The sequence below is a fragment of the Mustela putorius genome, unplaced genomic scaffold (assembly GCF_011764305.1).
Source record: "Mustela putorius furo isolate JIRA1106 unplaced genomic scaffold, ASM1176430v1.1 tig00000487_pilon_pilon_pilon, whole genome shotgun sequence".
NCBI lineage: Eukaryota > Metazoa > Chordata > Mammalia > Carnivora > Mustelidae > Mustela > Mustela putorius.
In genome coordinates, this window is record NW_025421399.1 from 8623884 (window position 1) to 8637388 (window position 13505).

At 41.3% G+C, this 13505-nt stretch overlaps 1 protein-coding gene across 1 annotated transcript; it reads left to right on the plus strand.

Annotated features, from left to right (window-relative positions):
- Positions 1–294: 294 nt before the first annotated feature.
- On the plus strand, positions 295–12904 carry APOH (apolipoprotein H). Its single transcript, XM_004749110.1, has 8 exons — positions 295–408; positions 1049–1225; positions 2859–2955; positions 4073–4149; positions 6001–6189; positions 8507–8686; positions 10371–10568; positions 12751–12904. Exons 1-8 carry the CDS (start codon positions 345–347, stop codon positions 12804–12806), a joined length of 1038 nt encoding a protein of 345 aa, XP_004749167.1. The 5' UTR covers positions 295–344; the 3' UTR covers positions 12807–12904.
- The last annotated feature ends 601 nt before the right edge of the window (positions 12905–13505 follow it).

A 13505-nucleotide genomic window follows, 5' to 3' on the forward strand; every position in this document is an offset into this window, starting at 1 on the left:
ACACAAAACTGAGGATGGAGGATGAAAGGTCTGGAGTAGAGCCCTGACAATCTGGGAATCACCAGAATTCTATTTGATGATAATGGACCATGTTGTGCCATTAAAATAAATGTTATGAAGATGGAAACCATTTGCCAAGGATTTCACAACAGACACACAGAAGTGAAAGTAAATGATTAAAAAATGTAGGTCTCAGAGTTCCTTTCAAATTGTGATATTTTACCTTCTATTTACAGAGGTAAAAGAACACAGGAGAAAAGGTTAATGTTTAAGCACTTTTATATTTGCATCCCTCTTTTTAGCAGAAGAAACCATTTGGGTAGTGCCTGTGTGAGTCATCCACAATGATTTCTCTGGGGCTCTTCTTGTTCTCAGGTTTTCTCTGCCATGTTGCTACTGCAGGACGGAGTAAGTACTTTTTGCTTTTGCAAATATAATTAATACCTCCAACCCCCTAGTATATGACAGGGATCAGTAATGATGATTAAAATTCTTTCTAGTGTGGATGCTGGGGAATCTGGATTGATACTGATTCTTCACTATTGCCACACTTAAAGCTCCTCCCTAAGATATTCAGCCTGATGAAGCCTCGATGTATCGACCTATAAAAGGGGGACACCTATAGTACCCTTCAAAGTTGAGGAGATTAGATGAGATCTTGCATACGTGAAATATTTGGTACAGAATTTAGCATAGTTACTATTGGCAGCATTAGTTTTTTCATTTTTGTGCTAGCCAGGCTTAAAAATGAAAATATAGATTTCTTTTTAAAATGTTGTTTAAGATCAATTAACATATAGTGTATTACTAGGTTCAGAGGTAGAGTTTGGTGATTCATCAGTTGCATAGACCACCCAGTGCTCATTCCATCAACTGCTTCCTTAATGCCCACCAACCGGTTACCTCATTCCCCCCACCACTTCCCTTCCAGCAACCCTCAATTATTTCCTACAGTTAATAGTCTCTCATGATTTGTCTTCCTCTCTGATTTTGTCTTATTTTAGAAAAATGTAGATTTCTTAACTAAACACTTCATGCTCTATTTCAGCCTGTCCCAAACCAGATGAGCTACCATTTGCCACCGTTACTCCATTAAAGAGAACCTATGACCCAGGGGAGCAGATTGTGTACACCTGCCGTCCAGGCTATACGTCCCATGGTGGGATGAGGCGGTTCATGTGCCCTCTCACAGGACTTTGGCCCGTCAACACCCTGAGGTGTACCCGTAAGTCAGTGCCTTCTCTCACATGCTGTCCCCTCACTGGGATTCAGGACACTTGGTGCATAAGCCCCCTTTGTCATGCTGGGGGCACAGAGGGCCAGGTGAGCCACAGAATGGAAGGCTGTGAAGAAACCAGAGGGCCTGGGTGGTGTTCATGGGAGGGGAGAATAGAGGTAACAGGTGCTATTTAGAGAGGAGGAGGTGAGCATAGCCCAGAACTAGAAGAGATGTAAAAAAGAGACCCGCTACAATAAAAGAGAGAGAGAGAGAGAGAGACTGCAAATGTAAAAAAAAGATGTACAGATATTTGGACCTGGCCTCAAAACGAAAGCATCCTTAATGGAATCATTGTATTATAATAATCTATAATAAATATAATAACATAAATTATATATGATTATATAACCATAATTTATAATAAGTTATAATATTATATGTAAATATAATATAAAAACTTAAATATAAATTTATTGCTCTCTCCTTATGGTAGATGGTTGCTTTTCTTTATTCCTCAGCACATGGTTCTGTGCTAACATACCAGCATTACTTTTTATAGTTAAATATGGAGCAATTAACCCGAAAGAATTTCTGACCATTTAAGTAGAAGTTAAAGAGTAAAAATCACTTTATGGGTCTCTCTGAGCTCTGGTTGTTTTGGTCATATGGACAAGACCTTGGTGAAACTCCTCTATTTCATACAAGTGATTTGGTCTGCTTTTTTATTCAAAAAGGACTAAACACGATTTTTCATGAAAAACAGCTATAATAGGGCGCCTGGGTGGCTCAGTGGGTTAAGCCACTGCCTTCGGCTCAGGTCATGATCTCACAGTCCTGGGATCGAGTCCCACATCAGGCTCTCTGCTCAGCGGAGAGCCTGCTTCCCTCTCTCTCTCTCTGCCTGCCTCTCCATCTACTTGTGATTTCTCTCTGTCAAAGAAATAAATAAAATCCTTAAAAAAAAAAACCAGCTATAATAGCATGAGGGAAAAATTTTCTTTAAATTGGTCATAACTGGAATACTAACAATTTCATTTTTTCAAGTTACTTTCCATGTGTATATTTTTGAATCATTGCAGAAAGTAGGTACCATTTTATATTTTTCTATATTCATCGGCATAAATATTGATAGTGTCTCCATAGTCTTCGTAATTCATATTTTGTTGGCTGCCTAAGAGTTCAACTGTTGATTTACCATAATTAATCAAGACAACTACCTGTTGTTAGGCTGTCTGATTTTTGTTATTAGGCAGTGCAATGAGCCCCTTTGTGCATATATCATTTGGCTAATTTGAGTTGTTTTCTTAGAATAGTTAACAGTAGAGTTATTGGATCAAAGAACAGAAATGAGTATATATATATATATATATATATATATATATATATTTTTTTTTTTTTTTTTGACAGACAGAGATCACAAGTAGGCAGAGGGGCAGGCAGAGAGAGAAGAAGGGAAGCATGCTCCTTGCTGAGCAGAAAGCCCAATGCAGGGCTTGATTCCCAGGACCCTGGGATCATGACCTGCACCGAAGGCAGAGGCTTTAACCACTGAGCCACCCAGGCGCCTGAGTTTACATGTTTTTACTCTAATAAAAAAACTCTATAAATTGAAATTTACCTCTCTATCTTTAAATTACAGCCAGAGTATGTCCTTTTGCTGGAATCTTAGAAAATGGAGCTGTACGTTACACAACTTTTGAATATCCCAACACGATCAGTTTTGCTTGTAATCCTGGGTAAGGACTTCTAGCTAACAGAGGCAGAACCATCTCTGTGCCCTTACATTAAATATCAAGACATATTTTATTTTTGGCCTTCAGGCTGGAGTTGCTGAATACAAATTATTTGTAGTCCTGCTTTTAATCTGTACCACAGTGGCATTGGGATGGGGGAGGGGTAGAGACTTGAACAGCTAGTGACACATGAAGTTGCTACTGGTATCCAACTTCCCCTCTGGTCAGTTACTTAACTAAGGAGGTGCATTGGAACCCTTAAAACTGGATGGTAATTCTTTATCATCTCTGGGACTTGGCATGAAGGTTAAAATACTTTAGGAATTGGACTTGGGCTTTAGATATGAACCTAATTTGATTGACTGACCTGGGACTCTCCAGGAGGGTATTCTCTTGTGAAATAGGGAGTGTGATGGTCTAGAAGGCAGTTCCGTTGATCAGCATCTCTAGCAAGAAAGCACGTCCAGTTGGTCACATAGCTCAGCTGCCTTATGAGCAAAGTCACCCCCAATGACATGGTCGGTATAGGTCAGCTGGCTGTACCTTAGGGCAAAATTTTACTGAGGATTCTTATTTGGGATTGGAAATGAAGAAATACTATGTGTGAAAGAGAAATGAACTCTTTTCATCCGAAACACCAATTAACTTGTGGGTCTGATGAAAAAGGACCTTGAAGCAATTGGTTGGATGAGACAATGTTACATTTTCATTGGAAATAGATGCATTGTTTCTACCCATTTATCTCAGTAGAGTGAATAGTTTTAGGAAATGAAGAGTAGCCATGACTCAGTTTGATTCAGTTTTGTGACCCTGAAAAAGAGCTGCTTCTTCGCTCTGCCTATGAAGCAGTTATTTTTGGTCTACTGATTGGAAAGAAGGGATCTGGGGGTTTGGCTTCTATGCCTCCAGCTGTGGAAATTTCTCATTCTTCCATGAGTTCCCTGAAGCCCTGGGCTGGGAGATTTGATGAGCCTTAAGAGTGCTGAGCTCCTCAAGAAAGCAGCCTTACAAAATAGGGGAAAAGTTGGTAACATGACTCCGAGGCAATGCTCAGTGATGAGGACATTTGAGATGCCATCGTCGGGTGATTTTACTGATGGGTTATATTGTCCTTTTGCAGGTTTTATCTGAATGGAAGTAGTTCTGCTCAATGCACCGAGGAAGGAAAATGGAATGTTGACCTTCCTGTCTGTACTCGTGAGTCTGTGGGTCCCCAGTTCTGGGGAGAGAAATTAGTTGTTTCGCCTGGGACTTTGCTGGCCTCAACACTGTACACTCCCTGGCCTGGAAACCCCTCAGTCCTCACTCCTTGGGATGGTTACTCATCCTTACAGAGAGTGTTCCTACCAATATCATCTTACCTTGGAGGATGCAACAACCCTTTTGGAAGGACAGAAGGGAAGCATTCGACTCTAATCACATTTGTATCCTTCACCTGGTGAAACCAGTGGTATTTGGGCTTATTCTTCCCCTCACTCTCACAGTTTTTGGCAGGGGCTTGGCTACATGTGATATTGGTCAACCTGGGATGGCCATCATTTGACTAGAAGAACTGGAAACAATCTTCCTGCCACTCTGGGATCTCATTCATTCATTTATACATTCACCCATTTATGTATCTCATTTATGAGATACATAAGAGATATACATATGAGATATATCTCATTTATGAGATATTTATCTCATATGAGATCTCATTATGAGATACATAAATGGGTATTGGGGACCTAATGTGGGTCATGTCCTGTTCTCAGCACTGAGGCTGTATGGCTGAAGGAGACTTTGGTCTGCCTTTCGGCGAGTGTGTCTAGTGATGAGGAACATAGGAAAGTAACCTTCGCAGTGACCTTAGATTCCATCAAAGGGCCTTGCCTCATAGGAGTGAAGTGGGTTTGCTTCAAAACACACTGCTGGTTTATTCTGGGACCATGCAGTCAGGGGCGGCTCTGGACATTGCTGATGGAGGCAAGGGTGTTCTGATTGTGAGTCATAGGAGTCCCATCTTTGACCAGGAGTCCCACACGTCACAATCATGGTTATGGTTCCCCAACATTTCAGTGAGATCTGTCCTAACAAGAGCCAGTGAAAAAGTCAAGCAATTTCAAATCAATGATCGTTTGAGTAAAGTTGAACTACCCAAACAAAAGGTTTTTAAGGCTAAATTAGAGTTCTTTACTCAGCAGTAAAAATCACCACTGTTCCTCTAGTTTCCCTTGGAAGCAGGTTTACATCAACTATGTAAAGTCACTTTTGCTTCTTGGTTACAAACAGAAAATCTGCTTTAGCTTCCATCTAATCTAAACCAACACTCCTTGTACTTTAATGGACAGGTGAATCATCTGGGCATCTCGTTAAGAGGCAGATTCTGATGCATGAGTCTGGATGGCGTCTGAGCCGCTGCATTAATAGCAGGCTTCCCACTTGGAGTAGCAAGGATTTAAATAATTCAGATTAAATCACATTCTGCTCTGCACTAACTTCCTTTACGTTAGTATAACTCTCCCTGGATTTATTGAAACCCTATATTAGTTAGGTCAGATGACAACCCTGACCATATCTCCATGTAAAGTTACTTGTGCAAGCTCCAAGCATTCAGAGTGCAGAAGCGGGAGATGTTCAGTGGGAACAAACCCATGTAAGACAGCAGTGGAATGAAGATGTCACAGAGGACGTTGTACCAAGCACTCTCATGAGCATTCATGAGAGTTGTCCATCCTCTACTAACTCTGACTTCCAGAAACATCTAGCATTTGGATCAAAGCCTTATGGAGACCTATGTACTGTGTCATTGTAAGAAGCAAATTCGCAGGGACAAGACTTAGACTTACTTCATTTTTCAGTCTTTTCACTGGTTCGGTCATCTAATTTTTCAGGTCATATGTTCTTCCATGACTTTTGTAAGTGATTGTTTTTCCCCTGGAGTTTGATTCCACTTTGCACTTCCTCAAGTTAATCTTTGCTTGTTTGTTTGTTGTTTTCTTTTTCTGGAAAGAGTAGCTTTAAAAGACTCAACTATTTCATAAAAGTGATCGTTCTTTCTTTTTCCAGCTGTAACCTGCCCTCCTCCATCCATTCCTAAGTTCGCAACCCTTAGTGATTTTAAGTCATTGACTAAAAACCACTCCCTCTATGGAACAAAAGCTGTCTTCGAATGTTTGCCGCATTATGCCATGTTTGGAAATGATACAGTTACCTGCACAGCACATGGAAATTGGACTGCATTACCAGAATGCAGAGGTAGGTACAAGGACAAGACAAAACTATTATGATAGTGTAGAATCCCATTTTTGAGAATGGAAAATTCCACTCTCATCGACTGTTTCCAATGGTCTTGTTTAATACATGTTTATTGGCATCTACCACAATCTGGGCAGTGTGCTGGGTGTTGGGGATACCAGATGAAGGATGCCTGGCTTCTGACGTCAGGAGAATTCTACATAATGCCATGAACTATTTGGAGCTGCTTGGGAGGGCTTCCCAGAAGAGGAGAAGTGGAGAATGAGGGGAAGTCATGGGAATTCAGGGAGCCGTGAGAGAACAGGGTGTATGCATGGACAGTCAAATATGGTAGTGAGATTGGTGGGGAGAAGCCAAGATTAAATTGGGGAGCTCTAGGAGATGACGGTGAAAAACTGGGCTGTAGTCGGATTGTTCCAAGCTTTTATAGTCCACCTAAATTTAAGAATCACAAGAACATTTGATTTAGGGGCACCTGGGTGGCTCAGTGGGTTAAGCCTCTGCCTTCAGCTCAGGTCATGATCTCAGGGTCCTGGGATTGAGCCCTGTGTTGGGCTCCCTGCTCAGCTGGGAGTCTGCTTCTCCCTCTCCATCTCCCACTGCCCCTCCCCCTCCCCCTACTCATGCTCATTCTCTCTGTCTCTGTCTCTCTCTCAAATAAATAAATAAATACAATCTTTTTTAATAAAGAATGATCCCCTGCCTTTTTAGTAGTCTTTACTTGACATTTTTATTTTTATTTATTTATATTTTATTTTTATAGAGAGAGACGGAGTGTTTGCAAGGGTGGGGAGGGGCAGAGAGAGAAGGAGAAAGAGAATGCCAAGCAGACTCCATGTCCAGCGTGGAGCCAGACCTGGGGCCCAGTCTCTCAACCATGAGATCACAACCTGAGCCAAAAATCAAGAGTCAGATGCTTAGGGATGCCTGGGTGCCTGGGTGGCTCAGTTAGTTAAGCATCTATCTTTGGCTCAGGTCATGATCCCAGGGTCTTGGGGTCGAGCTCCACATTGGGCTCCTGGCTCAGTAGGGAGCCTGCTTCTCCCTCTGCCTGCTGCTTCCGCTGCTTGTGCTCTTTCTTTCCCTGTCAAATAAATAAAAATATTACAAAAAAAAAAAAAAAAGAGTCAGATGCTGCTTAACTGACTGAACCACTCAGGTGCCACTCCTTGACATTTTTAAAGAATATAGGCTAGCTGTCTTGTAGAATGTTCCATACTCTGAATCTAGGTGATGATTTACTTGTGATTAGATTCAAGCTAAATAATTTCATTCCATCACATCAGGAGGAATCACTGGTCATGGTTTGTTTCATCCCTCGGTCAGGTAGGTTGTGTCAGATCTCTTGGTAAAGGCATCTTTTCCTCTTCGGAAGCAAATGGTGGGTGATACTTTGAGACTGTGTGAATATCTACCCTCTCACTGACATTTTAGCATCCTCTGGTGACGCCCAACTTAGTCAATTACAACACTGGTGGTTGCAAACTGGTGACTTTATATCTTTTCTCCTATATTTATTAGTTTGCATTCTTCTACAGAAAAATGCTTTACTTTTCTTCCATGGACTATTTTTAAAATATTATTATAGACTCATAGATTCAGGTGCCAGGAAAAACATCATGTTTCTCCCTCATATTTCATTCTGGCTTCTCATATAGACTGAAGACATTCATAAGAATTAGATTTGACATCTAGGTGTTACCTGGGTGACTCAGTGGGTTAAGCCTCTGCCTTCGGTTCAGGTCATGATCTCAGGGACCTGGGATCGAGCCCTGCATCGGGCTCTCTGCTCAGCAGGGAGCCTGCTTCCCCCTCTCTCTCTGCCTGCCTCTCTGCCTACTTGTGATCTCTCTGTCAAATAAATAAATAAAATCTTAAAAAAAAAAGAATTAGATTTACCATCTAAAATCCAATAATGGTGAGCTAGTGTGCGTGGAGGGAGACTTTGTGTTCTAATTTCATGGTTTGTTGATTAAAAGAGGCAGAATCATTTTTTCTTTTTTAAAACCCACCATTTTAGACTGCATGCAGATGAAATTTGGAATAAATAACACTTTGCTATTGTATGAGAGCCCAAAGCACTTGGTAACTCATTGATTTACTTTCAAAGTATTGTTTTTTCCTTTATAACATCTAGGGTCCTGTGGGCATAAGAAAAGGGGGACCGGATTAAGCACCCAGGTCCCTAGAAATTGAATTCCAGTTCCAGGAACACCCAGTGACTCAATAGGGAAATGGAGATTAGAATGTAAATATTTTGTAACTGCGGAAGAGTACTACATATATACTAACATGTCTTACTGAATATACTTTTTAGAAGTAAAATGCCCATTCCCATCAAGACCAGACAATGGGTTTGTGAACTATCCTGCAAAACAAGCACTTTATTACAAGGATAAAGCCACATACGGTTGCCATGATACATACGTCTTGGATGGCCCAGAAGAAGTAGAATGTAACAAATTTGGAAACTGGTCTGCACAACCAAGTTGTAAAGGTATGAAATAGGGGTGCAGTCTTCCTACGTCCCCGAACTTACCCAGTGGATTACTTTTACTTGCCGTTTTCTTGTTCCAGTCATTTTCTGCTTGTTGCTCAGACTTGCTTCACAGTTATTTGTATGTGAAAGACTTTAGGACTCACATGTGCCTTGGGGAGCTTCACGCTTAGCAAGTGTGTTTGAGATGAAACTGTAGGAGATACACAGATCCTTTGTAAGCATTGATGATACGTTGGAAAATGGTGTGGGTTTCCTATGCTCATTTTTCTGTGAGCATCCTTTTCTGCTTTGTCCTAGTCTAGACTCTTCTTGTTGCTGCAAAAAACCAACCACACATTCAAGCTAGTTCAAGGAAATAGGGATTTATCATAAACAGGCTACAGGTGATCATATGGACATTGATGACGAATGACGAACACATGAAATGCAACTGGTCCTCCTGAGGATTTGAACTGAAGCCAGGCCCTATGGCTACTCTTCCCGTATCTCAGTGACCTCATGTTCTCTCTCTCTCATCTTCATGTTTCCCTGCTCTCTCTCCTCAAACCTGCCTTGACTTTTGCACCAGGACCTCTTAAGCAAAGGGCTCAACACTAACTGGCATCTTTTCCTGGAAACACTGGTTCCTTATGAGTTAGGTGTCTATCCTTGATCCAGGGTCATGCTTATGCAGAGAACAGTTACCTAGCTCTGTATTTCTATGCTGGTTGTTATAGGGCTGGGAAGTTTAAGCAGAAAAGGAAACTAAGCACAGCAGGCAAAATGATGTATTATTAGTGTCTTATGTTGGGGTCCCCTAAAAACAGAGCCTGAGACAGGGATTCAAGTGCAGGTGATTTACTCAGTGAGTGTCTCAGGAGAAAGTGAGGCAGGTTGGCTCGAGTAGGGCACTGGTTCTCAAACTTCACTGTGTCCCAGAATCATCTGGAGGGCTTATTTAAACCCAGAGTGTTTGATTCAGTAGATCTGGGATAGGACCTGAGAATTTGCTCAAGTTCCCAAATGATACAGCTGCTGATGATCCTGGGACTAAATTTTGAACAAACAGGTGGTCTCAAATAGAGTCTCGTTTTAATTTCATCCCCTTGGCAGCTCTGGACCATGAATTCTATCCCAGTTGATCCCACCAAAAGGCATGGGGACCTGCTTTTTGTATCCCCTTATTGGTCCGTCATTGGCTATGGGCTGCTCTCTTCCCTGACCCTGGTGTGGAGGCTGATTTCTCCTGGAAGAGGTGGCTCCCTTATGGCTGAGGGCAACTTTTCAGAGAAAGGAGCATTTGTGAACTATCATCAGCCAACTCTCACAGTAGCTGTTGGATGGCTGCATTAGCTCAATAAATGGGATGTCAGTGGGGCAGTGGAGGTTTACATAAAATGGCAGTATCTCGTAGAAGTTCTTTTTCTTGGAAGCCTAAAATCTGACACTTCTGCTCTGACCTTATTATGTGGGTACTACAGGGGGAGAAAAGGGCGTCTTGGAAGCCATGATTAATGGTTCCATGGATAAAGAACTTCTATTGGCCATGACACTGACGTTACTCACTATGAACATTCTTGGAATCTTCCTGTCTTGAGCAATGTGTTTGAAGCATACTCAACTACTGATTCAACTGCTATATTGTCCTTAAGGAAGACTCACTGAACTCCCAAGTCTTGACCACGAATATTGTGTCTTTCAGCTTCTTGTAAATTATCTGTTAAAAAAGCAACAGTGCTGTACCAAGGACAGAAAGTAAAGCTTCAAGACAAATTCAAGAATGGAATGCTGCATGGTGAAAAAGTTTCGTTCTTCTGCAAGAATAAGGAAAAGAAGTGTAGCTATACAGAGGATGCTCAGTGCATCGATGGCACCATTGAAATCCCCAAGTGCTTCAAGGGTGAGTCCGACCCTGGTGATTTTAGCTGGGATTCTCTCTTGCCTCTCACCATAGGAAGTACTTTAATTACATATGATTACAAGAAGCCATGTGAGTTTGGCCTCTGGATTTTCTTTCCTTTTTTTTTTTAATATTTTATTTATTATTTTACAAAGAGAGAGAGAGATCACAAGTAGGCAGAGAGGCAGGCAGAGAGAGAGGGGGAAGCAGGCTCCCTGCTGAGCAGGGAGCTGGATGGGGAACTCTATCCCAGGACCCAGGAATCATAACCTGAGCTGAAAGCAGATGCTTCACTGACTGAGCTACCCAGTTGCCCCTGGCCACCAGATTTTTAAAAAGAGCAGGGGAGCAGGAGAAAACAGTGAGATAAAGCAATAAATTGATTCATTTTCTCCACTTGCATTAACATTTTCCTTTCCAATTCTTTTCCTTAAAGCTCAGGGTTGCAGTTTTATTCAGTGAATACTGAGATGAATTATGCCATCTTGCATAATTCTAGATTAAGCTCAAAAAATAATATTGCATGGAGTATTGAATAATAATAATATTTACTTGGGGTGCCTGGGTGACTCAGTGGGTTAAAGCCTCTGCCTTCAGCTCAGGTCATGATCCCAGGGTCCTGGGATCGAGCCTGCTTCCCCCTCTCTGCCTGACTCTCTGCCTACTTGTGATCTCTGTCTGTCAAATAAATAAATTTTTTAAAAACTTTAAAAAAAGTTGGGGATTTAAAAAAAAATAATATTTACTACCCCTTGGTCCCAAATTACAGAAAACTCACCCCAATTACAAAGTAGCTCATGGTAATGGTGATTAGTTTATAGATCTAACATTTTTTCCTCTTTCTTCAGCAATTCCTGGACTTTGAAAAGTCTTCATTAGGGCAAAGTATTCATTAGAGCAAAATACTTCAAGGAGGATGAGGTTATGTTTGTGTGAGATCAAGAAGTATACAATGATCAGCATTTAGAACTGCCAAATTTTTAAATTTTCAGGTTTAGGGCTTAAATAGCTTTGTACTATGAAGGAAGAATGAACCAGAGGCTGAAGGCACTATTGCCTCTTAGTTTAGAAGTGGGATCCAAGAGGGATGCCTGGGTGGCTTAGTTTCTGCCTTTGGCTCAGATCATGATTCCAGGGTCCTGGGATCCAGCCCCACATCAGACTCCCTGCTCAGCGGGGAAAATACTTCTCCTGCTGCCTGCTGTTCCCGCTGCTTGTGCTCTCTCTCTCTGACAAATAAATAAATAAAATCTTTTTTTTTTTTAAAGATTTTATTTATTTATTTGACAGAGAGAGATCACAGTAGGAGAGAGGAAGGGAAGAGATCACAGAGAGAGAGGAAGGGAAGCAGGCCCCCTGCTGAGCAGAGAGCCTGATGTGGGACTCGATCCCAGGACCCTGAGATCATGACCTGAGCCGAAGGCAGCGACTTAGCCCACTGAGCCACCCAGGCGCCCAAATAAATAAAATCTTAAAAAAAAAAAAATGTTCCAAGAACGCTGACAGCCGTATACTGGGCAGGCAGGTTAGAGAAGATGAGGGGTTTGAGAAATGACTAGCTAGAGACAGAAAAGGGGATGAAAATATCACCTACTTCATAGGTTTGTTTACCAGAAATATGATCCATGCCACAGAGGAAGTGCTCAAACAATGATAGTTATTATAATCACTAATGGTTAGAAATGCACTGGATAAATTGTTATTGTTTCAAATATAGCAGACCCCCCAGGCAGATATTAAATACTGAAATTGACAGAGCACCTGTAGCCTCATTCAAATCAGTGCACAAAATATTAGAAGAGGATAATTTTAAAAAACCAAGCTGAGTTTTGTTGATGTATTTCTTCAGGCCATTGTTCCTTACAGTCTTCAGACAGATATGGCACTGTTAGTGCATCGAGAATAAATAAAAGGCTGATACAGTTGGTTTTTTTTTTTTTTTTTTTTTTAAATCTTGACTGTCAGAATTAGACAGAACCTTTTATTTTCTCTCTTGGAAATGAGTGCCTTATCATTTCCCTGATGTTTTCTCCTATCACTGAAACCTCACAGTCCATGGTTTTATTCATATAATTAAATTTTCCCACCCGTTGGTAAATTCTATTTGATTTGGCTTAGGCACTTAGCAAATTTAAGAAATGATCATTTCTCTTAGAGTCTTTCTCTTTCTCTTTCCGAACAGAACACAGCTCTCTGGCTTTCTGGAAAACCGATGCATCAGATGTAAAACCGTGCTAAACTGGTTTTCAGATTCAAAATTAAATGGCACACTTGAATCAGTGTTTGTCCAAGGAGCATGAAAGAAGTGGAAAAATAAAGTGACTGAATTTATTCCATTTCTCGCTGCAGCGTGGTAGCTTCCTTTTAGTTATGTTAGTTGGTTAAGAAACCCAGACACTTGGAACTTGGCCGTTTCGTGATGTGGAATAGGAAGGGTACATAATTACCCAGGTAACCTAGTTAGGTCTCCCTGGCTCTACTCAAATAATTTCACCTTAACCAACTGCAGTATTTTTCATAGAATGGTCCCGAGAACCATCACACGAGCCCTCAGCTCTGCCTGGCAGTCTTACCGTATTTCTCTAATTTGTGCACTCCCCTCTTCTCCAAGGTGGCTACTTCTCTTCTCAACCCTCCTCAAGCCACCTTCTCTCCCCTCACCCTCATCTGATAATCTTCCTCTTCTTGCACCAAGAAAATAGAAAAGACCCTTTAAAAGACCTTTCTATAGGGCGCCTGGGTGGCTCAGTGGGTTAAGCAACTCTTGATTTGCTTATGTAATCTCAGGGTTGGGGAAATCGAACCCCAGCAGGGAGTCTGCTGGAGGGTCTCTCTCTCCCCTCACTGGTACATGCTGTCTCTAAACAAATTTTTTTTTTAAAAATAAATAAAATAAAAAATCTTCCCATGACCAAATCTGTCAACTTACTAGTACCT

Coding starts and splice junctions, on each gene's coding strand:
- APOH (XM_004749110.1), top strand. CDS start 345: ATGATTTCTCTGGGGCTCTTCTTGTTCTCAGGTTTTCTCTGCCATGTT. Junction 2,956..4,072: donor AGTTTTGCTTGTAATCCTGG/GTAAGGACTTCT, acceptor GTCCTTTTGCAG/GTTTTATCTGAATGGAAGTA. Junction 8,687..10,370: donor TGCACAACCAAGTTGTAAAG/GTATGAAATAGG, acceptor TGTGTCTTTCAG/CTTCTTGTAAATTATCTGTT.